General features: G+C 42.6%; 1 protein-coding gene across 1 annotated transcript in view; it reads right to left on the bottom strand.

Annotated features, from left to right (window-relative positions):
* The window catches only part of SLC2A9 (solute carrier family 2 member 9), a 218,513-nt gene that overhangs the window by 33,537 nt on the left and 160,766 nt on the right, over positions 1–24,210 (bottom strand). The window contains exons 10-11 of the mRNA XM_058430106.1: positions 21,107–21,234; positions 12,373–12,553 (exon numbers count right to left, since the gene is read on the bottom strand). Coding sequence (XP_058286089.1) covers positions 12,373–12,553; positions 21,107–21,234 — 309 coding nt within the window. The remainder of the gene's footprint in view (positions 1–12,372; positions 12,554–21,106; positions 21,235–24,210) is intronic.

Here is a 24,210-nt window from a genome sequence, read left to right as displayed (position 1 = left end):
CATTTACTAATTTTTGCTGCAAAAATAGTATTATTAAGAAAAGGCAGTGTTCAAATTGGCCTAACCAGTTTGCTGGAAGCCAAGTTATAATCAGAAAGCTGCTGAGGGATTATGGAATGAGAAAAAGGGACATGGGTTAACTGACGTATTTGCCATTTCTGGCGGTTGGCTTGGAGAGTTATGCATTCATTTCCAAAGGAAGGAGAGATCGGACAGGTTGAGTCTGTAAGCTGGGGCATTTTCATCCTGGAAGGGCCAGTGGGCAATGCCCTTTGACACCCTGAACTTTATCTTTAGGCTGTCACCGCTGATTATCATCCCCTTATGATGAACAGAGCCCGCTTTGAACCACACTAGCAATAGTTTTGTCTTCCGAACACACTTTTCCAACCTTTTCTGGTTTGCGGGAGATCCCTCCCTGATTCTAGGTGGCTCTGAAAGAGTTGTCCATGAGATTATTCTACTTCTTGCCCTCTCCCCTGTCCACCACTTCTGGGCTGAGCATATGACCAAGCTGGCCAATCAGAGTAACTAACCCTCCTGGGCCACTGGAATGGACTCAGGGATACACAAATGACCTGAATAGGGCCAATACAAATCTTTGTGAGATTGAAGTCTGGACATTGGGGGTGGTAGACAGTTTGCAAAGCTGGCCGTAGTAACTCCTCATCCTGCATGCCCCTTTGGGATGTGACTTTGGGGGTCTCTCATGAGGAGCTGAAGTCTACTTCCCCTCTCCTTGAATTTGGGCTGGTCCCATGACTTGGTTTGATCAGTTGAAGAGATGTTGTATGAGTTCTGAGTTCTCAGCCTTGAGAGGCCTTGCAGGTTCGATTCCTGCTTTCCTTTCTAACGCTGCTGCTTTGTCAGGAAGTCAGGCTGGGGCCTTTTGGAGATGGTAACAGTTGGTCTAGAGACCATATTGAGAGAAGAGAAAGAGGGAGAGACATCCCAGCCGTTCTAGCCATCCCAGTTGAGTCCCCTGACATGTGAATAAAGCCATTTCAGACCAATCACCTCCAGCTGACACCAGCTGGCCACAAATTCCTGATTAAATTCAAGAGACACCACGGGATCCACAGGACTGCCCAGCTGAGCCTGAATTGCTGATGCACAGAATTGTAAGGAAAGAAAAGTTGTTTTTTCAAGCCACTAAGATTTGGGGATATTTTGTTCCTCAGCAATAGATAACTGATACATTGGGAGGCAGAAGCTTTTTCCTCACTGAAGTGGCCAAGCTGAGAAGACACAAGGCTGAGGCTATGGAGGCTGCCATCTCGAGAAACTGAAGAATAAAACCAAGCAGAGAAAAGTGGAAGCAAAAAATAAAGGAGGCAGAGTTGAAATTTTGAAAGATGTTATTTGAGTCCCTGAATCCAGACAAGACACGAGCCTGCTGTACATCAGCCTTACAAGACTTCCTAGTTAAGCAAATAAGAAACTTCCTTCTTTTATGTTAAAGACACTGTGAGTCCAGATTATGTCACTGGTAACTGAAAGAGTCCTAAGTAATAAACATTCATTTGTTGAGTGTGTTATTACATGCAACTCGGTTTCAGCCAGATTTTATTGGCCTGGTGATTTTCAGCACTTTTAAAGTTAGTTCCTATATCTCTCAACAATCTCTGATTTTTAAAAATTATCTGATTCTTGAATTAGTTTATTCATTCAGCTGCACTTTATTTAGCACTTACTGTATGTAGAAACTGTGGCAACTCCTGGAGATTTAGCTGGAAATGACATATCCAGCGTTCCCAGCTTCCACTTAAAGTTATTTAATTAGAATTGTGTTAAATTCCAAGAAGAAAAAGAAATGGGCATTACGAGAGTGTGAATATCCTATCCTGCAGTCTTGTTGTGAAAACCAGAAGATCATATGTGTGAAAATACTTAACACAGTTCCAGCATAAACGTGTTTTTTTTTTTTTTTCATGGTTTGAAACTATAAGCCTTTTCTAACATACCTGCTGTCATCCTAAAAATATCTGTCTTTAGATGTCCTTTCTGCATCTAGGTCTTGCATCTAGATGCAACATTCTCAATTTGCCAAATGCGTAGGTAGCTGAGAAGTGCCACATTTTAAAGACTGCTCTAAATTCAAGAGACACATAGTCATGGAACTGCTGGAGGTTTGGGCTTCCGACACACTCTGAAATACTGCCTCTCTCCTCACCACCCACACTTCCTGCTGAGAACCCAAGTTTTTTTTCTTTGCCTTTATTACTTCCAAGCTCTAGTTCTTGGCTGAGACAAACTGCAGTCCCCAAATGCTGTGATTTAATGAGAGGAAATTTACTCGACTTAATGTACAAATTTGCCAGGGGAAGTGATTTTGATAAGGATAATTACATTCACATCTTAGTGTAAATTATAGCAAATATCTTACACTGTGAGCAGCTGCTGAGTCCCTGTCACTCAGTGTGACCTCTGTTCTTTGGGGTTCATAACCAGCTAATGAATGTTTAGTGAAAGCAAAATGAGAAGGCTGATTATAACGATCTGAACTCCCAGAGCCTCAGCACTTATTCAAGTAAGAGGCAGTATCAGAATTGAATGTTTTCTGCATAGACCTATGTTCAGCCATATATGGAAAATGTGGGGCAGGCGGGTTGCAGAAATATTTAGGAAGTGGTGTTGGTGTGATACTCATGGTTTTTCAGAGTCTAGACCAAAACCATCAACCAGTTTCATCTCTCATTCTTACTCTCATAGCCACCACACTTGTCCATATCAACAGTTTGCTGTTCTCTGAATATTCCATTTACTTGTTCACTCCCATGTCTTCAGCCCTTGGTCTTGTATTTCTTTTTTCCCTCTTTGCAGTTTGATGAAATCCTAATCCTCACTGGAGATGCAGCTCACATCTGCATCTGCACCTGCCCTGGTCACCTGGAGCCACATTCATTCCCTTCACAAGGCACCCATCACATTCTCTTTATATATTTATGATGGTATTCATTTGTCCAGTAAACATGTAAGGAGCACTTACTAGGTGCCAGAAAAGTGGAGCCCTAAGAAAAATCCAATGTAGTTAAGGATCCCAGAGTCTATCATGGGAGATGTGCAAGTGAAAAATAATCACAACAATCCTAAAGCAGTGATAATCCATCAATAAGCTTCTATGGGAGTCAAAAGGAAAGAATCTAGCACAGACTGGGGAGTCAGAGAAAGGGTTCTAGAGGCAACGGTGCCTCAGCATAGTCATTAAGAATGAATGGGCCAGGTGATGTGGCTCACACCTGTAATCCCAGCACTTTGGAAGGCTGAGGCAGGTGGATCGCCTGAAGCCAGGAATTCAAGACCAGCCTGGCCAACAAGGTGAAACCCCATCTCTACTAAAAATACAAAAAAAGTAAAAATATATATATATATATAAAAGAGCCAGGCATGGTGGCACATGCCTGTAATCTCAACTACTTGGGAGGCTGAGGCAGGAGAATCGCTTGAACCTGAGAGGCAGAGGTTGCAGCGAGCCAAGATTGTAGCGAGCCAAGATTGTGCCACTGCACTGCAGCCTGGGCGACAGAGTGAGACTCCATCGCAAAAAAGGAAAAGAAATTAATAGAAATTATCCAAGTAAAGAAGAGGAGAAGGACATTCTACACAGAGGAAACACTAGACTCATTCTGGCTATCAGTGGTTTGTCTTCCCTACCATTTTCTCAACTTCTTGAAGGTAGGTATTTGTTTCAGCTATTTTTATATTCCAATTACCTAGCACAAGCATAAAGTAAATGCTCAAAAAACATCTGGTAGATGAATGAATTAACCATTAATCCAGAGAATATTAATTCTGGTCTTTTTTGGGGATCCAAGAAGTGCTAAAGAACTCACTGAATGGTGAGAAAAACATAGCCAGAAATAGTGGGTCTGTAGTAGCCATCTATCGCTGCTTAACAAACCATGCCAAAAGGTGGTGGCTTAAAGCAACAATAATTTATTATTTGTCGTGATTCTGTGAATCAGTTGTGTTCTTCTCTTCTTCTGTTACTTCCTCCTGGGCTCACTTGTATTTAACTGGAGGGTCGCTTGGATCTGAGCTTAGCTGGGACAGTGGAGACAGCTGGCTCTCCCTTTATGTGGTCTTTCATGCTCAAGAAGGCTAGATTGGGCTTCCTCATGTGATGACATCAGCATTCTGAGAGAAAGCTCTAGAGCAAAGGTGTTTATCAACTTCTGCTTGTATCACATTTTCTGATGTCTCAGTGGTAAAAGAAAGTTGCATGGTTAAGTCAAGAGACAATGCGGTAGAGGGTTACACGTAGGCATGTACTGGGGGTCATGGTCCACCAAGACCACAAGGTTACTAGATGTCAAAGTGCCATGGTGAAAGGGATTAACAAATGGGTATGCTACATGCAGGTAGGGAAACAGATCAGAGTCATCATTCTGGAGACAGAGAGGTCCTGTGGTGTAGTGATAGGAACACTAAACTTGACTGGATTGGAAGCTGGAAGAAGAGGGTTTGAACCATAGAAAATAACCCAATGATATTTACTTCACAGGTTGTCTCCAGCATCATACACAATAGTGTATGATGTGAAAGTATTTATGCAAACTTGAAGAGAAATTAGCACTGCTAGGTGGAAAGTCCACGCCAGCACCACGGACAGCACCAGAACTCCATCAAAGCTGCTGTGACTAGAGAATCCAGGACTAGGAATCCATGCTCCTTTAACCTGGAGGCACCTGTGCCCCACAGAAACAACTTGTCAAGTGTCTAAAGAATTGGGCTGGCTTCACATATTCTCATTTGCCTTGTGCCCTTTCCTGTCATAACCTGTATGGATTGAGTTTAGGTTTACTCATGAGTAAGAGAAACCCAAGTAAGAGTAGCTTAAACTAGGCAGAAGTTTTCACTGTCACAAGCACAAGGCAGAGGTAGGCAGATCAAAGCTGTTACAGAAGCTCTGCTCCATGAAGTCCAGACCCAAGATCCTTAAATCTCCCTGGCTTGTGCCCTTAGGGTGTGGCCTTCAGTTTCATGGATTAAGGAGGGTGGCTGGTGAGCCTGTCACTACATCTGCATGCTTCATTTGTTCCTCCCTCCATTGCACATTGCATTCCAGCCTGGGCAGCAGAGCGAGACTCCGTCTCCAAAAAAAAAAAAAAGTATACAGGTCTTGGTGGGTACAGTCAGCTCAGGGGCTCAATACTAGGAAATATGCCTAAGATGTTTTCTCCAGTACAGTGTCAGTCAGTAACAGAGACAATATTTTGATCACCACTCCACTGGCTGTTTCTGTTTTTCATTCCCACCAGCCATCTATGGGAGTTCCCACTGCTCCACATTCTTGCCAACACTTGGTACTATGAGGATTTTTTATTTTAGCCATTCCAATAGGTTTGGGGTATCTCACTGTGATTTTAATTTTGGTTTCCCAAATAACTAATCATGAACGACCTTTCTTCATGCTTATTTGCCATTTGTATACCTTGTGCCTGTTCATAGATTTGCCCAGCTTTTGAGTTGTTTTCTCATTGTTGAGTTTTGAATACTCTTCATGTATTTTTGATACAAGAGCTTTGGTGGATATGTGTGTGAGAAAAATATGTGAACATATTTTTATTCCAGCCTGTAGCTTGTCTTTTCATTCTTTTAACAGTATCTTTTGGCCAGGCGTGGTGGCTCACGCTTGTAATCCCAGCACTTTGGGAGGCTAAGGCGTGCAGATCACCTGAGGTCAGGCATTCAAGACCAGCCTGGCCAACATGGTGAAACCCCATTTCCACTAAAAATACACCTGTAATCCTAGCTACTCGGAGGCTGTGGCAGGAGAATCGCTTGAACCCCGGAGGTGGAGGTTGTGGTGAGCTGAGATCACGCCACTGCACTCCAGCATGGGTGACAGAGCGAGACTCCGTCTCAAAACAAACAACAACAACAACAACAACAAACAACGACAACAAAAACCCCCAGTATCTTTCAAAGAATAAGGTTTTAAATTTCAATGAAGTGTAATTTACCAAATTTTCTTTTATGTATTGTGTTCTGGTGTTACATCCTAAAGCCTTTGCTTAAATTTAACAAGAATTTCCCCGAAGTTTTTTTCTAAACTTTTTCTAATTTTATGTATTATATTTAGGTTTATGATTCATTTCGAATTCATTTTGAATTCATTTTTAAGGAGTGAGATATAGTTTGGAGTTTATTTTCTTGCACTATTTCAGAACCATTGTAGAAAAGATAATGCCTTTGCACTTTTGTCAAAATTCAATTGATCATTTTTGTGTGGGTCCATTTCTGGATGCTCCATTTTATTCCACTGATCTTTGTGTCTATACTTTCACCAATATTGTAGTGTCTTGATTGCTGTAGAATTATAATCAATCTTAAAATTAGGTAGTATGAGTCCTCTAACTTCATCCTTTGTTTAAAAAACTGTTTTGCCATTCATACACATTTTAGAATAAGCTTGTTAATTTCTACAAAATTTCTTTTGGGATTTTGATTGAGATTGTGGTAAATCTATAGATAAATTTAAGAAGATCTTTCAACTTTAGTAAAGTCATTCATTCAGTGAACACAGTATACCTTTCCATTTATTGGTTCTTTGACTTATTTCATCAGTGTTTTGTAGTTTTTGGCAGAAAACTAAAGAACATAAATATGTTTTGTTAGATATTTAACCAAGTATTTCTTGTTTTTGGAACTACTATGAATAGCAACATTTTTTATGTTTTAGTTTTTAGTTGTTCATTGGTAGTACAGAGAAATACAATGAATATTTGTGTGCTGAACTTCTATTCTGTAACCATGTTAACTTTTTAGTTCAGGTAGATTCTTTGAGATTATTATGTAGACAATAATGTGTGTGAATAGAAACAGTTCTATTTTTAATGTTTTGCTTCTCAATCTGTACACCTTTTATTTATTTTTCTCACCTTGTTACATTGACTTGAACTTCCAGTATGATGGTGAATAGAGGCAGTGATAGAAAATATCTTTACTTTGTTGCTGATCTTAGGAGAAAAGCATTTAGTTTTGCACCACTAAATATGATGTTAGCTGTATGTTTTTTGTAGATACTCTTTTTCTGGTTAAGGCAGCTTTTTTCAATTCCTGGTTTGGTAAGTGTTTTGAACATAGAGGGGTGTTGAATTTCGTCAAATGTTTCCCCTGTATCTATTGATATAATCATATGTTCTTTTCCCCTCACTCAGTTAATATGGGTTATTAAATTGAGTGATTTTGGAATATTGAAACAGTTTTGCATTTCTCCACCTTGTTGTGGTGTATTATCCTTTTTATATTGTTGATTTAACTTGCTAATATTTGATAAGAAATTGTGTGCCTTTGGATGGATGAAGCTGGAAACCATCAATCTCAGCAAACTAACACAGGAACAGAAAACCAAACACTGTATGTTCTTAACTCATAAGTGGGAGTTCAACAATGAGAGCACGTGGACACAGGGAGGGGAACATCACATACCAGGGCCTGTCAGGGGTTGGGGGGCAAGAAGAGGGAGAGCATTAGGAGAAATATCTAATGTAGATGACAGGTTGATGGGTGCAGCAAACCACCATGGCACGTGTACACTTATGTAACAAACCTGCACGCTGTGCACATGTACCCCAGAACTTAAAGTATATCTAAAAAAAGAAACTGTGTGCCTTTGTTTATGACAAATATTGGTCTGCAGTTTTATTTTCTTGTACTGTTTTCTTGTATTATTTTGGTATCAGGTTTGCGTTAGTTTCATAAAATGAGTTAGGAAGCATTTCTCCCTTTCGAATTTTCTGGGATAAATTGTGTAGATATTTTCCCTCAGTATTTGGTAGAATTTTCCACTGAAATCATCTGGATCTGGAATTTCCTTTGTTGGAAAGTTTTAGCTAAGAATTGTGTTGATTTAAGTGAATATGGGACTATTCAGGTTATCTATTTTTTCTTGAGTGACTTTTGATAGTATCTTTTGAAAATTTATCTATTTCATTTAAAGTTGTTGAATTTACAGGCAGGGTTATTAACAGCATTTCCTTATTACCCTTCTAATATCTCTAGGGTCTGTAGGGATATTGCCTCTTTCATTACTGCTCTTGGCAAGTTGTGTCCTATCTCTCTTATCCTCTCTTTTCCTCCCTCCATCTCCCTCCATCTCCCCAACATCGCTTCTTCCATACTCCCTCTTTTGGTTATCCTGGATAGAGGTTTATCAGTTGTATTGATCTTTCCAAAGAACCAATTTTTGGTTTCATTGATTTTCTTATCTTGTCCTGTTTTTGATATATTTCCATTTTTGATTTCATATATTTTTATTCTTATCTTTATTATTTTCTTCCCTGTGTTTGCTTTTTGAATAGTTTGCTTTTATTTTTCTAGTTTCTTAAGGTGAAATTTTAGATTAATTACTTGAGAGCTTTCTAGCTCAATTGACCCATTTATAACTACATAATTTCCTCTTTATCATGGGTAATTCTTCCTGTTTCAAAGTCTACGTTTTCTACTATTAATATGCCAGCTTTCTTTGGATTCACATTTGCATACTATATCTTTTCTCACTCTTTTACTTTTAACCTCTCTATATCATTATGTTTAATGTGGGTTCCTTGTAAAGAGCATACAGACGGGCCTTTAAAAAATTCAAACTGGATTGACAGTTCTTTCAGTATTTAAAAAAATACTGAGATATTGTTCCAGTCTCTTCTGGCTTATTTGGTTTCTGATGAGAAATCTAAAGTCATGCAAATCATTTTCCACTCTATGTAATGTTTTGATTTTCTAAGGCGCCTTTCAAGATTTTTTCCTTTATATTTGACATTCATCAGTTTGATCACATTTTTTTCCCCCAAGGGTCACCCCTTTCCTGTCACTCTGGGCAGGGATCGAGGCAGGAGATGTCTCCTGCAGATTTTTCAGTCTACGTCCATTGCACAGTTTCCAAAACTGCCCTGTCCTGGAGTATACGCTAGGAGATACTCACTGCCATATTAACTATCCTTTGGGTTTTGATTTCTCTCTTCAATTTGCCTGATATAATTTATTTTTCAGAGTCCTTATATGTTTGCACTACGATTCTGTCCAGGGTTGCTAGTTATGATCAGTGGGAGAAACAGGGTGGAGTGTGCTTACTTAGCCAGAACTAGCAGCTGGAAGAGTTACTTTTAGTGAACCTGAAAAGAAGAAATATAAAACTCCATGGCTTGGAGGTGAGAGAATATGTAAAATAGTAAGACAAGGGTCTAATCCCCAACTCCTGGTCAGAAATTAGGAAAGGAGACCTGTTAATTTGACTAGAGATTCTTTTAGGGTCTGTGAATGGATACAGGGTGCTGTAAGCAGCTAGTACCTTTCAGCCAAGAACCAGAGCCTGTGAAGCAAAGCTCATGAAAATGTCTATCTCTCTGACTCACCACTCCCCCTTATATTTAAGTATCTGGAAAACAACTTTTTTTTAATGTCACATGTATTTTATTTCATTGAATATCATATGAACATGGAGGAAAATGTGAGACAACAAATCCTAGATCATCAACATAGGTAACAGAGAGGAGGAAGGCCCAAGCAAACATAAGAAAAATGTTCTATTCTGAAGCACAGCTATTCCATTCTACTCATCTGTAAAGTTAAAGTGTGAGTATTAGAAAGTAATACAATATTAAGGACACTAAAAGAAAGAATACCCCCTAGATTTGTGGTACAAGTGTGTGGCTGTGAAAAACAACTTTATACATGAAGAATTCACAGGAGTGAATATCAAGAGTATAAAAAAAAGGGTTTGGAATTGAGATGATGCATTTGATTTAATATAAAGTGGAAAAAATACAAGATAAGAGACAAGATGATTGTAATTGTGTTTCACGTATTCTGTGATTCCAACTGGATGAATAATAAGCAAGAAATGGACAGAGCTGTCTAAAAATTAAATTGCTTATGTTGGGGGAGTGAAAGATATGAGATTATGGATGTCTTATTGTTTTATTTTTCAAAAATTTCCTTAATGTGGCTGCTATGGTTTGAATGTCCCCTCTAAAAGTCATGTTGAAACTTAATCCCCAATGTGGCAGTATTGAGAGGCAGAGTCTTTAAAAGGTAGTCGGATCATGAGAGCCCTCATGAATTAATGGATTAATGAGTGAATGAATGAATGGGTCATCATGGGAGTGGGACTGGTGGTTTTTTAAAGAGAAGAGAGACCCCAGTGATCACACTTAGCCGCCTCACCATGTGATTCCCCGTGCTGCCTCAGGAATGCAAGAGTCCCCACAAGTAAGAAGGCACTCGTCAGATGTCTCCCTGACATTGAACTCTACAGCCTCCAGAACTGTAAAAAAATAAGTATATTTGTCTATAAATTACCCAGTTTCAGGTATTCTGTTATAAGCAGTAGAAAATGGAGTAAGAAATGGCTCTATGAGCTTTTCAAATAAAATAACATGTAAGAATAATTCCTGGCCTATTGCCTGATAGTCATAGTGTTCCCCATTCTATTTCTGTCACTTATTTGGGAAGGTTTTCCCGATTCTCACCTCTCACCCCAGTCATCCCTGTGGCATGTTTCTATGTCACTGTATTGATGACAATTTACTGTACTGTAAAGTACAGTACTGATGACAACTTTACAGTTAATGCTTTGATTTTCTATCTTCTCTGGTAGACATGGGCTTTTGCAGGTGAGGGCAGTATATTTTCCTGCTTACTGATACATCTTTAGTACATAGCTAGTGCCTTGTCTATGGTAGGTACGTAATAAATATTTATTACCTAAATTCTCATGTCTCCAAATAAAAGAGAACACCAAAAAGCTAAGATTTTTGTTTTACACTGTCTTTGGCTCTTTTGGCCTCAGGCACTTTTGGAACCCACACCTCACTTTCTCTTTGTCTTGACAAACACTGTCCAAATTTTTCAGCCAACCCAAAGCTGGATGGCATGGTGCATTGAGTTGGCAATTAACCAAAGGAGTGGCCCAGTGATGAAAGAATACTCCGCAGAAAAGAAAAACTGAACTCAAGTTTTGGCTAAGGCTGCCATTGTCAAGAATGATCAGGAAACCCAAGGGATTATGGCCAAAAGGATTCTAGTGGTATTGCTAAGTCAAGTCCTCTCTGGCCCCACTCCTATGAGATACCAAATTCAAACACACTGGTGCTAATTCAAATGCACTTTACTTTACTTTAGGACACTTTGTTTCATTTTAGAAGCAAGTATAGGAAATCGCCCAAACCACAAGCCACACATTACAATGGCAGGCTGTAAGTAGCTCTTACTCAAACAACCCTAGCATGTAAGAGTTAGAAAAGCCCTTCAACATATCTATTCCAAACACCTTCCTCCAAAGTTGACCCAGATTTTCCTGGCAACAGTCAAGATGAGTAATCACCCAGTCTTCCCTTGAGCACTTTGAGTGATGGTGAACTCCCCATCTTTCAAGACAGCTCATTACCTTTTCAGAGAAATCTCTTCTAGACTTGGTAAACATGAGGTACCTGTGCTGACACTCTGAGCCCCACACTTGTGGCAGAGATCACCAATTAATCACAATGTTTTTTTTCCCTCACCAAGCCTAGGTTTAGCTTTAGATCATCCTCAACATTGCTTTTCATTTGGATAGAGGTCAATTTTCAGTCCCTGCTGGAATTACGAGAAAGTTAAGTCTTCCACACATTGCTATTCTTCATGTTCTCTGTGAGCACACAGGACTCTAATAGTCTGGGGTGAGGACAGCATCAGCCCTGAAGTTTTGAGCCCATTCCTGGAACACAGTTTGGGACAGACAAAATCTGCAGGCTGGTGGGTTGGTATTAGGCTCTCCAAAGCCTGAGATCCACAAGGTCAAATACTGGAAACAGGCATTTCTTAGGCTCTATGAATAATCTTTCCACTGACTTCTGAAAGCCTATATCAGGGATGGAAGCCTAGGGTCATTGAGGCACTGGGACCCAGGTTGAGGGCAGGTCAAGGCTGCCTGTGGTAAAGCTGGGACTAGAACCTCAGTCTGTGATCTCTCATCCGTTGAGTCCCCTAACAGACCAAATTGATTTTTCTTTGATAAAGCATTAACATACTGTTTCCCCAATTTCATTTTGAAATCATGGGTTGAGTCATGAAGAAGGCAGGTGGTCAACCTATATAGAAGAACGCTGAGTCTACTGAAACATACAGTGATTCCTTGCAGCTTCCAGAAGAGTTTGGGAGATTCAGTTGTGAATAATGCTAACATAGTTGCAATGTTAGATTAGTACAGGTCTACTTTTAAATACTTCATAATATAAAAGACTTGCATAGCTTCAATTCATTTAAGTCTCCCAATAATGGGTAAATTTTAAGCTTCCTGAAAAGTGAGATCATCCATTTAGACAATCCTGTTTTTGACATAATTGTCCAACGTGGAGGAGGAAACTTGTTCAGGCCTTCAGTTTGTCTTACCATCAGTGACAGCTGAGTCAATTTTCTCTTCTGGTGGGTATGCTTTATTCCTTTTGGAAAATGCCTGGCTGATTTCTGCATGGGTTCTGTTTTTGGTCTCAGGCAGCACAAAATATAGGTAGATAGCACCTGTGATACAAATTGTAGCAAAGACTAGGAAACAGTAGGTGTCCAGACTTTTCTGTGAAAAGGCAGAGACAAAAACCATTAAATAGATAATCAGTAAACTTGCTGTTAAACCATCTCTACGCAGATTTTTAAAATAGCTCCACATTCATATACCAATACTCCTAGACAAAACACCATGTGTGATGCTGGCTCTATAAGGCAAGTGTGCCCTACACGAAGTGTTATCACATGAGGCTTGAATAAATCAGCTTCAAATTCCGGGAAAGATGAGAAAATGGCACTTTTTTGTGTTGCTGCTGTTGCAAATTTGGCATTTAAAAATTAATCATCATGAAAGCAAAATGGAATGCTTGCTGAATATTCGCTTAAGCTTATATTTACAATTAACCACATTGTCTCCTTGCTTCTACTATACACATGAGACAAGAATGACATCAAAAGGGAAGAGAAATGCCTTAGTTCATAGGAAGAATGTGGAGCATAGAATAGGCCAAGGTAATGTCAGTTTTTCTAATATGCAAATGATCTAAGTCACTAATTGATACTCTGAGACGGCCTTGCACAAATAAGAGAGATGAGAAAAAATAGAAATGTTCAATGCAATCACTCCGTTTTATGTATCCTGATTAGTGCTTGGACTAGAATAACCCTGCCAACTGCACTAGACCTTGAGCTTCTCAGTGACTCAGACACCTCTGTAGCTCCTGTGCCTTATAGGAGGTACTCAGGACATGTTTGTGGAATAAAAGACTTGAAATCCTAGCTTGAAGCAATCTGCTTGCTTTGGTCTCCCAGGTACTGGGATTATAGGCATGAGCCACCACTCCAGAAATAAAACACTTTCTGGGTCCCAGCTGTCAGGATTGTGACTATTATATGCAACAAACATCTACTGATCCAAAGATAAGGTGACACTGTCTTTGAATAATATTTCCCAAGAAGCAACATCCAGATTTTAGTCAATTCCATTCTATTCTTTGATTTGACAAACATTTATTCTTGGAGAATAGCAGAGTGCTTAAGCTTGATCCCTGGATCACATCCTAGATCTACCATTTACTAAATCTGAGACTGTTTGTCCCTCAGTTTCCATGATTGAAAAAGAGGATAATCATGGTACATGTAGGGTTGTTGTATGAATTAAATGAGACATTCCCTTTAAAGTGCCACATGCAGTAAATGTTCCACACCTGGGGGTGCTTAGCTCTTGAGACTGTGCCTTCTGCTCGTACAAAGACTTCAAGAGTAGTGTGGAGAAGGGGGAGAGTATGGGCTCTGAAGCCAGTTGAGTGGGATTCAAATCCTGATCCCATTACTCACATGTTGTTCTAACACTTATGATGTGCCATTTAAGACAGAATTTCAATCCACTGAGCATCTGTTTCCTCATTTGCAACATGGTGATATATACCCACATATTGTTTTGAAGATGAAATGAGATATATCAATTTTGCATTCCACATCCTCCACACCCCCATCTGCAGGCGGAATGGACATCTGACTTATCAAGTCCAAAGTGGAGCCTCTAAAACTGCCTGCTCTAGCCCTCCTCATCTCTGCTGATGGCACCTCCATCCTTCTGATTGATTATGCCAACAAAAACACTTGGAGGCAGGCTGAGCTTCTCTCTCTGTCTCTCCCACCCACATCTGCTCCATCAGGAAATCATGTTGCTCCACCTTGAAATGTATTCCAAATCTGAGGGTTTGTCACCACTTCTATTGTAACCTAATTTTGGTGCAATCCACTATCATGTTTTGCTTGGATTTTTGCAATAGCTTGTCAACTGATTTCCCTGCTTTTCACTTGAAGCATAATCTGAAGACTACTCTTAACAGACAAGCCAGAGTGATCCTGTTAAACAAAGGACAAAACTTGTCACTCCCCTGCTCAAAACCCACCATGACTTCCTAAGTCACCTGCAGGAAAGCCAAAGTCCTCACCATGGCCTCCAAGGCCACCGACCATGTGTCCCTCTTATTTCTCTGATCTTACTCTCCTCACTTTCTTTGCCCCAACTCCACTGCCTTTATGATTTCCCTCCAGTACTGGGCCTCAGAATCTTTGCACATGCTGTTCTGTCTTGCTGGAATAATCTTCGTTTATGCCTCTGTATATCCTGCTTCCTTACTCCTCTTCATCTGACTTAAAGGTCATTTTCTCAGAGAGGTTCTCTTTGACTCTCATTTTGAAATAGCCCCTCCCAGCCCTGCTTCATTGCTCTTCAAAAACACTCATCACTATGCAGCATTATAGTGTGCAACTGCCTGTTTATTAACCTTCTCCCTACCAAGAGGTAACTATCTGAAGGCAAGAGTCATCATTTTTCTTGTATTCCCAGAGCCCGGAGAGTGTCTGATATACAGTGGATGCTCTGAGTATCTTAGTGAGTGGATGGATGGACTGAGGCTCAGAGAGGCTTCCTGCCCTATCCCAGGCCACACTCAGGGCTTCCTAGGACCTCTCTGACACCCACACAGCTGCCTCTTACTTGGCTTTCTTTTCCCAAGGGACCTGATGGGTGTCACAAGGATTATTCTCAGTTTCACAAAATTCAGTCAAGAACATGTGGCTCAGCCGAGCACAGTAGCTCACGCCCGTAATCACAGCACTTTGGGAGGCTGAGGTGGGTGGATCACTTGAGGTCAGGAGTTCAGGACCAGCCTGGCCAACATTGTGAAACCCCATCTCTAATAAAATTACAAAAATTAGCTCGGCGTGTTGGCAGCCGCCTATTACCCCAGCTACTTGAGAGGCTGAGGCAAAGATTAAAACTGGACCCCTTCCTTATACCTTATACAAAAATTAACTCAAGATAGATTAAAGAATTTTTTTTTTTTTTTTTTTGAGGTGGAGTCTCGCTCTGTCACCCAGGCTGGAGTGCAGTGGCGCAGTCTCAGCTCACTGCAAGCTCTGCCTCCCAGGTTCACGCCATTCTCCTGCCTCAGCCTCCCAAGTAGCTGGGACTACAGGCACCTGCCACCACGCCCGGCTAATTTTTTGTATTTTTAGTAGAGACGGAGTTTCACTGTGTTAGCCAGGATGGTCTCGATCTCCTCACCTTGTGATCCGCCCTCCTCGGCCTCCCAAAGTGCTGGGATTACAGGCGTGAGCCACTGTGCCTGGCTGGATTAAAAACTTAAATGTAAAACCCAAAACTATAAAAACCCTAGAAGAAAATCTAGGCAATACCATTCAGGACATAGTCACGGGCAAAGATTTCATGACAAAAATGTCAAAAAAAAAAAAAAAGAGTAACGAAAGCAAAAATTGACAAATGGGATCTAATTAAACTAAAGAGCTTCTCCACTGCAAAAGAAACTATCATCAGAGTGAACAGACAACCTACAGAATGAAAGTTTTTGCAATCTATCCATCTGACAAGGGTCTAATATCCAGGATCCATAAGGAACTTAAACAAATTTACAAGAAAAAACAACCTCATTAAAAAGTGGGCAAAGGACACAAACAGATACTTCTCAAAAGAAGACATTCATGTGGCCAAAAAACATATGAAAAAAAGCTCAACATCACTGATCATTAGAGAAAGGCAAATCAAAACCACAATGAGATACCATCTCATGCCATTCAAAATGGCGACTATTAAAAAGTCAAGAAACAACAAACGCTGGCGAGCTTGCAGAGAAGAAGGAATGCTTTTACATTGTTGGTGGGAGTTTAAATTAATTCAATCATTGTGAAAGACAGCATGGTGATTCCTCAAAGACCTAGAGGCAGAAATGCCATTTGACCCAGCAGTCCCATTACTGGGTATCTACCCAAAGGAATGTAAATCATTGTATTATAAAGATACATGCATGTGTATATTCATTGCAGCACTATTCACAATAGCAAAGACATGGAATCAACCCAAATGCCCATCAATGATCAACTGGATAAAGAAAACGTGGCACATATACAGCATAGAATACTATGTAGCCTTAAAAAGGAATGAGATCATGGCCTTTGCAGGGACATGGATGGAGCTGGAAGCTGTTACCCTCTGAAAACTAACACAGGAACAGAAAACCAAACACTGCATATTCTCACTTATAAGTGGAAGCTGAACAATGAGAACACATGGACACATTGAGGGGAACAATACACACTGGGGCCTATCAGGGGGTTGCGGTGGAAGGAGAGTGTTAGGAAGAATAGCTAATGGACTCTGGGCTTAATATTAATACCTAGGTGATTGGTTGATCTGTGTATCAAACCACCATGGCATATGTTTACCTGTGTAACTAACCTGCACATCCTGCACGGGTACCCCGAACTTAGAATAAAAGTTGAAGAAAAACAAAAAGCTCAGAAAAAGTTTGACTAGCCCTGCCTGTCTCACTCTGCTGAGGCATTCAGGATATGACCCAATATTCTTCAGGTTGAAAAGAATAATTTGCTCCCTTCCAGAATTTATTGAACTCAAACTGGATTTTACAACTCGAGTAGAATCAAGGAGGCATACATTTGCATGCAATTTTCTCTGAATCGGAAAATATTGGCACTCCACACTGGAGACTGTTTTTCGCAGGCTTTATAACAACTGGCCCAAGCAACACTGATGCTGACCACAGCAAATGCTGCCAACAGGATCCCAGAGCCAGCATGTGAAGATGAGCATGAAGGGATGTGGGCTCCTCCCCACAACCACAGTGGCCTCCTTTCTCTGTTGGTGATAAGAGGGCTAAGGATTTTCCCTGTTTTACAGGTGAGGAAACTCAGGCTTGGAGAGGAAACCCATGCTTGAGGAGCATGCCCAGGGCCCTCTGCTAATACATGGGCTTCAATACAGGCGTGATTCGTGCCGTTGTCTGTGGCTCTATTGGCTCAGATATTTTATTCTGAGGAAGAAGTCCAGGCCTCTTAGGGGTCTGTTTGGGGACTGGAATACATTTGCCACTGACACTTATTGGAATAAGTGAAACAGTCAAGATGTGTGAGTAGTTTCTCTTGGTGGCTGCTGTGGGCTGAACTGCGTCCCTCCTGAAATTTATATGTTGAGTCCTAAGCCCTAGCACCTCAGGATGTGATTAAGTTGAAATGAGGTCATTAGGGTGGGCCCTAATCCAATATCCTGCTATTCTCATAAGAGAGGAGATGAGGACACAGATCGACACAGAAAGGCGACCATGCAAGGACACAGGGAGAAGACAGCTGTAAGGAACATGGTTGTGCTTTGGTCAAGGGTAGGCTGAGGTAAACATCCAGAGTGACTCAGTGAGTTTAGAGGGCAGGCGTGTAACTCCACTTGTTATCACGGCCATATAGCCATAACATGGGAAGGGCATCCCTTGGCCCTACACCACTGTTGTCTGTAAAAGGTATAACTGCCCTGCTGACACTGTACAGGCGCTCTCGCGCTGGTGCCCAGAGAAAGAGAGAGAGAACCAGAGCTGTCCAGCTGCAAAATGGAAAGAGGGGAGCCAGGACACAGCTCGAGTTCTGGTGCCCAGAGAAAGAGTTAAGCTGCTGACCTTGAAGGGCAAGCTGGCAGTGCAGCCATGTGTGGGAGCTGCTGGACTAAGCAGCCAAGACAGGGTGGACAGTGTGAGTCCTAGTGTGAATGAACTGCTGATGAGAGACTACATTGCACCTGCCTACGGCCCCGAGTGCTCTTCCAGCTGTCTGCTCAACCACCCACTCCCTTCAGACCTCAGCATGAGCTGGAACCTGACCCTGGGATAACAATTGGCATAGCTGTGAACTTGACAACAGCCATTTACAAGCCAAAGTGAGGGGCCTCAGAATTAATTAAGCCAGCTAAGCCCTTGAGCTCAGACTTCTACCTTCTAGAATTGTGAGAAAATAAATTTCTGTTGTTGAAGCTCCCTAGTCTGTGCTATTTGGTCATGGCTGCCCGAGGCCCGAGTAGATGAACACAGTAGCTCTTGATTGTGGCTGAGCTGGTTTTCAGAAGGGAAGTAGGTCAGAAATGGTTCATGTATGGCGTCTACAACACATACATGTTGCTCCCGTGGGCGGGTGTGGGTGGGGCTGTGGTGGGCTGGGGTTGGGGGATGTGACTCAGAACTTGTTAGCCCTGTATTTCTCTAATGCATTGATCATTGCTCACAGCAGCCCCCTGAGCCCAGCTCTCTAACTTGCTAAGCTCCTCTCCAGAAAGGAAATTAACCGTGGCTGCCTTCCTAGGCTTGGGTCAGGAGGCTGACATTTCACAAAATACTAAACGTAACTACCTGCCCAGTGTCTCCATCTGTATGTCCAGCCTGGCTGTTCCTGCTCTGATGGTTCATCAACAGTCACACCTGCAATGTTTCCCGAATGACCCCTGAAAACCCAGACACCCTGGACATACCCAGCTGCTCAGGAACTGTTTCCAGAGGGGATTTGTTGCGAAAATGCCCACAGGTGTAAGAAAAGACTCATAAATGACAGGCAAGAGAAGCAAGAACAAAACAAAGAATTGATTCCAGTTTTTAGAAATACAAAAAATTATCTAGGTTTGGAAGTGCAGTGACCTTGGAAGTTACTACCTCTCTCTGAGCTCATCCCCTTGCCTGTCAAAGGGCATGATACAGGCACTACCTCCTAGCACAGGCAGCGGTGGAGTACTTGGGCACACAGCAAGCATGCTAAAGTGGCATGTTGGTGCTGTTAACACTCAAACTGTGGCAGGCAAGCACACCCCACACCCCCAAGTGGCTCAGAAGATAGTGGCCTGCTTCTCGGACATACACATCTCAGTACTGGGCCATGTGAAGGTGCTGGAACTTCTCTGCTTAATTTATAAATATGATGGGGAAACCATGTTGACAGAAGCAGCTTGAAGTTAACTTTTGCCACAAGAATGATGATTTTACTGACACCTGGCTCTGCTTGCTTTGGGCCAAACTGTAAAAAGCCACTTGAGGTTTAAAGTCAATTTAAAAGATAACTTGTTATGTTCTGACTGCAGCCATGTGAAGGTGTCCCAGGATGGGAGTAAATGAGTGTGGGACCTTGACTAACTCCATGGCTCATGGAGCCCCCAACAGCACTTATGTTTCAGAAATAGAGTGGTTGTTGCTAAAACACAAAGATGCCTTGAAAGTTACAGGGTGCGGCAACCTTCTGAGACGAGGAGGCTGTAGCAAGTGACGGATGGAGAGGGAAGTTGAGCACAAGGTGGTGAAGTGGAGAAACTGGGTTTGATGCTGACTGTGGGACCTGGGCCGACCATGTCTGCTTCCTGGACCTCCTTGCCTGTACAGTGGCAAGGATCAGAAACTCCAGCTCAGGACTGTGTGAGGGTGATGTGGGCACAGAAAGCCATGCATGGGGGAGGGGGGCTGCACAGAGCAACTGCTCCGTAACTGTGAATGCAGGAACAGCCACCATGCAGGCTTGGAGCTGGGGTGGCTGGGGCTTGGAGTGCCACAAACACTGACCTTTGGCTCACCCAAGCTGGCAGCAGAATCTCTGGGATGTGTTGGGCTTGGCACTAGTAAATTAGCAGGCAGACTCCGAACTGACTGTTCAGAATAGTTGGTGAGGGGAGGAGGACAGGAGTGAAATAGCTCCTGAGAATGGAGGGTGATGTATCTGACAGATTCTCACCTTCTCCAGGTGCTACCACCCAGCACTGAGGGCAGCAGGGAGCCCCGGTGGGCATTTGAGCAGGGATGCTTCATTCTCCTTCTGCAAATGCTTCTGGGCCCCTTGCTCTGTGCAGAAGGCTTGCAAAGCCTTTTATGTTCCTGCTCCCAGATAACCCTCTGATCTGATCCTCTGTCTCGTCCATCTTTCTTGCTCACTCTGTTTCAGTCATATAGGCCTCTAGGTGGTTTCTTACACAGGCCAAATACAGCCCTGCCTAAGGGCCCTTGCACTTGCTGTTTTTCTAGCCAGGACTTCACCATTTCCGGACAGCTCTGCTCTCTCACTTCACTCAGGCCTCTGTGCAACTGTCACCTCCTTCCAGAGCCCTTCATGACTGCCCCATTTAAAATAGCACTTCTGCCTCTTTTGTTTCCCCGTTCAGCTCCAGGACCAGGAAACACAGGCTTTGTTACCAGTCTATCCTCATTGCCTAGAATAGTGCCTGGCACACAGCTGGGACTCAACATATATATGTGTTGAATTAATGAATTCAGTTTCCAATGAATAGATTCTTTCCCTACCCAAAAGACTTGTATCTGATTCTTGAGTATGTGGGCATTTTCCTACTGATCACTGTCACCCTTGGGACAATGATCCCATTAGCTGTGGTTATGATGACGACAACGAGGATGTTAAATGGGTGGTGGTTTGCAGTGTGCACTGGAACTATTAGATGGAATTTGTCTTACACAGTGATGAGCACATTGTAAAAATGATAAGTAGGTTGTAGGTTTGAGTTGCTAACCTAGGAGTCCTTGCATACCGTCAGCAATGGGTAGCCCACGCCCTCTGAAGCAGCCCACAGCATTTAGGGAAGCTCTAGGAAGGCACAGGAAAGAGAAAGGGATGAAAGGTTTTGCCCGAAGCATAGTTTCTTCCTTCCTTAGGAAAATAGCATGAGTTTCCAGTTGAGAGGACAGATATCAACTTTGCTCTATGAATCACCCCTCAAGGGCTGCAGAATCAAAGGGAACCCCATGGGCAAAAGACTTCTTGTCAGTCATACCTGGATGAATGGGAAGAGGAGCCCAACAGCAAAGTTGGAGAGCCAGTTGACGGTGCCTGCGATGATGAAGGCAGCCGGCCGCTGAGATTGCTGGAAGAACTCACCAGTCAAGATGAACGGGATGCCACCTGCAGTGTGTGAGCCAGGACATGGAATTAATCACTCTGAGAAGGTCATGCCTCCAGCATCCATCTCCATCTGCCACACTTTAGAGCCCCCCGCCGCCCCTTGACTGGATGTGTAGTGGGCCCCAGTTCCTGAGTCGCCCTGGTGGCTTAGTGTTACTCAGTGGAGACATCATCGATATTGCGGTGGGACAAGTTTTATTTTGAGAGACTGTCCTGTGCAATTGCAGGGTGTTTATTACCCTTTACCTTCTGATGCCAGGAGAGCCTCCAGTCACCACCACAACCCAAGCTACCCCCATACATTTCCAAACTCACATGTGGTCTCAGGTCTATACCCTTCCATTCCTCCATATCCTGTACAGTGAGACCGGTGATCGTGCCCTGTGCCCAGACTGGGACCTAGGGCTCAGCACAACTGCTGGGATCCCACTTGAACCTCCCCATCTCCAGCTGGAGTCACCACTCTGCCAATGAGATCTGCACCTGGGTGTTTCTCAGACAAGACAGAGTGGGTAATGGATGGGAAATCCCTCAGGGACTTTTATTAAACTCTAGAGAGACACAACACAATTTGGAAATTACTAGGCTGGAGCCATTCACTGTGTCAACATCCAACAATTATTTATGTGCTGGGGCTGTTCCAACAGTGAGGTCAAAAGCAACATGTCTTTGCTTTCATGGGGAACCCTTGTCTGCTGGGGTGACTTGTTCATTAAAATGGGAGTGAGCCCAGGAATGGAAAACCAAACATTGTATGTTCTCACTCATAAGTGAGAGCTAAGCTACGAGGATGCAAAGGCATAAGAATGATACAACTGGGGCCAGGCGTGGTGGCTCACACCTGTAATCCCAGCACTTTGGGAGGCAGAGGCCGGTGGATTACATGAGGTCAGGAGTTTGAGACCAGCCTGACTAACATGGTGAAACCCCATCTCTACTAAAAATACAAAAATTATCCGGGCTTGATGGCGCATGCTTGTAATCCCAGCTACTCGGGAGGCTGGGGCAGGAGAATCGTTTGAACCCAGAAGGTGGAGGTTGCAGTGAGCCAAGGTCATGCATATTGCATACCAGCCTGGGCAACAAGAGTGAAACTCCCTCTCAAAAAAAAAAAAAAAAAAAAAAGATAAAAGAATGATACAACAGACTTTGGGAACTTGGGGGAAAGGGGGGAGGAGGGTGAGGTATAAAATACTACCAATTGGGTAAATGTATACTGCTTGGGTGATGGGTGCAACAAAATCTTGGAAATCACCACTAAAAAACTTATTCATGTAACCAAACACCACCTGTTCCCAAAAAAACCTATGGAAATGAAAAAATAAAAATAAAAAAGGGGAGTGAGCAAATGAATAAATAAATATAAATACAAAATGTGATAAGCATTCTGGAGGAGATGCACTGTCTATTTTGGCAGTGGGTGGAGAAGGATGCTCTGGGGAGGAGATGGTGGAGATGTGGATTGAAGAAGGAAAGGTGGCACCTGAAGATCTAGGGAAGATCATGCCGGGTGGAGGGAGGGGTAGGCACAGGCCCTACAGGTGAAAGGATTGGACCAAGGTCTACAACAGGGGCCAATCTGTCCAGACACCTGAAGGAGGCAGAGATGAATGGGGTGAGGTAGCAAATGTGAGCAGGGCCAATGAAGCAGCCTCTTGTAGATCATGGAGAGGGGTTTGCAGCTGAAGAAAACCACTTTGGGCTGCTATGCAGCAGTTGAGGTGATCAATTTGCATTTCACAGAGATCACTGCTGTTTGGAGAAAAGCCCGGAGGGTGTAGGAGTGGATGCAGGGGGCTGTTGGGGCAGTCCAGGGAGGAGGCAATGGTTGTTTAGGAGGGCTCAGATCATGGCAGGTGAGATGAAAGGAAGGGGCTGAATTTGGAGACAATTCCTCCATTGAGGTAAAGCTTTCGAGGTAAGCATTGCACATACACAATCACTTAGCAAGCCGACCCAACCAAGCAGCCCAGGGTGACAAAGCCACAAAGCCAGGGCCAACTAAAGTCTGAATCTCTCCAGACGTTTCAACGTTGTCACCCCACTATGTTGCCAGCAAGGCTTGCACTCCAACAAATCAAAAACGACTCGGAATGGACCGTCCCCTCACCTCCCACTATGCTGTGAGTCCCCCTGAGCAGGCACTATCTCCATTTGCCTGGCATTTCCCACAGAGTAGATACTCCATCAATATTTACCTACATAAGTTAAATGCTCAAAAGTTGATTTTGATAAGATTTGATATGCTGTTCACTACAAAAATATTAGACTCTATATTTAAATATATCTATTGAACTGTGTGAGAACAATGATTACACACTGAAATGTAATGAAACCAGCCTTTGGGTCTACAGAATATTTCATTGTCAGAAAGTGTTTGTGTCACACACGCAGTTGGTCCTGCAGCTAACACCACTGGGAATCAGTTCACAGCAATTCTGAAGCCTGAACAGGGTTAGGTGATGATGTTTCACTTCTGTGTCTTTCCTAGGTGTGTTTTTGGAAGCACCTGTGGATAACTCAGTACTTCTGATGCTGGTACAATGGAATGTGGTACATCAATGTACAATGCAGTAGAACACTGACAAATTGCCTCCTGGTACATCTCTTTGTTTCTTCAGGGCTTGAGGCCATGACTTGTTTATTGGTTAAGGCTCCTGATCCTAGCACAGTGCTGAACACATACCAGGTGCTCTGTAAGTGTTTGCAGGATTGATGAAAGAATAAATGATTAGGATGCCAGGGAATTCATGGTACATTGATATCAGATCCTCTCTTTCACTAGGCCTTCAGATCAAGCCCTAAGCAACCATGAGGAGCCTGCACAGCTCCATTGTACGCAGGTGTTTTCATTCCCGTTATCTCCCTTGATCTTCACAACCAGAGAAGGTGGTAAAGCACAGTGGACTGGAGCTTGGGCTTTGGTGTTAGTAAGAACAGGTTTAAGTCCTATCTCAGCTAAATCTTTCTAGAACG

The sequence above is a fragment of the Hylobates moloch genome, unplaced genomic scaffold, assembly GCF_009828535.3.
Source record: "Hylobates moloch isolate HMO894 unplaced genomic scaffold, HMol_V3 SCAFFOLD_17, whole genome shotgun sequence".
Taxonomy (NCBI): Eukaryota; Metazoa; Chordata; class Mammalia; order Primates; family Hylobatidae; genus Hylobates; species Hylobates moloch.
The sequence above is the reverse complement of the archived record's forward strand: the minus strand, read 5'-3'. Positions and strand labels throughout refer to the sequence as shown.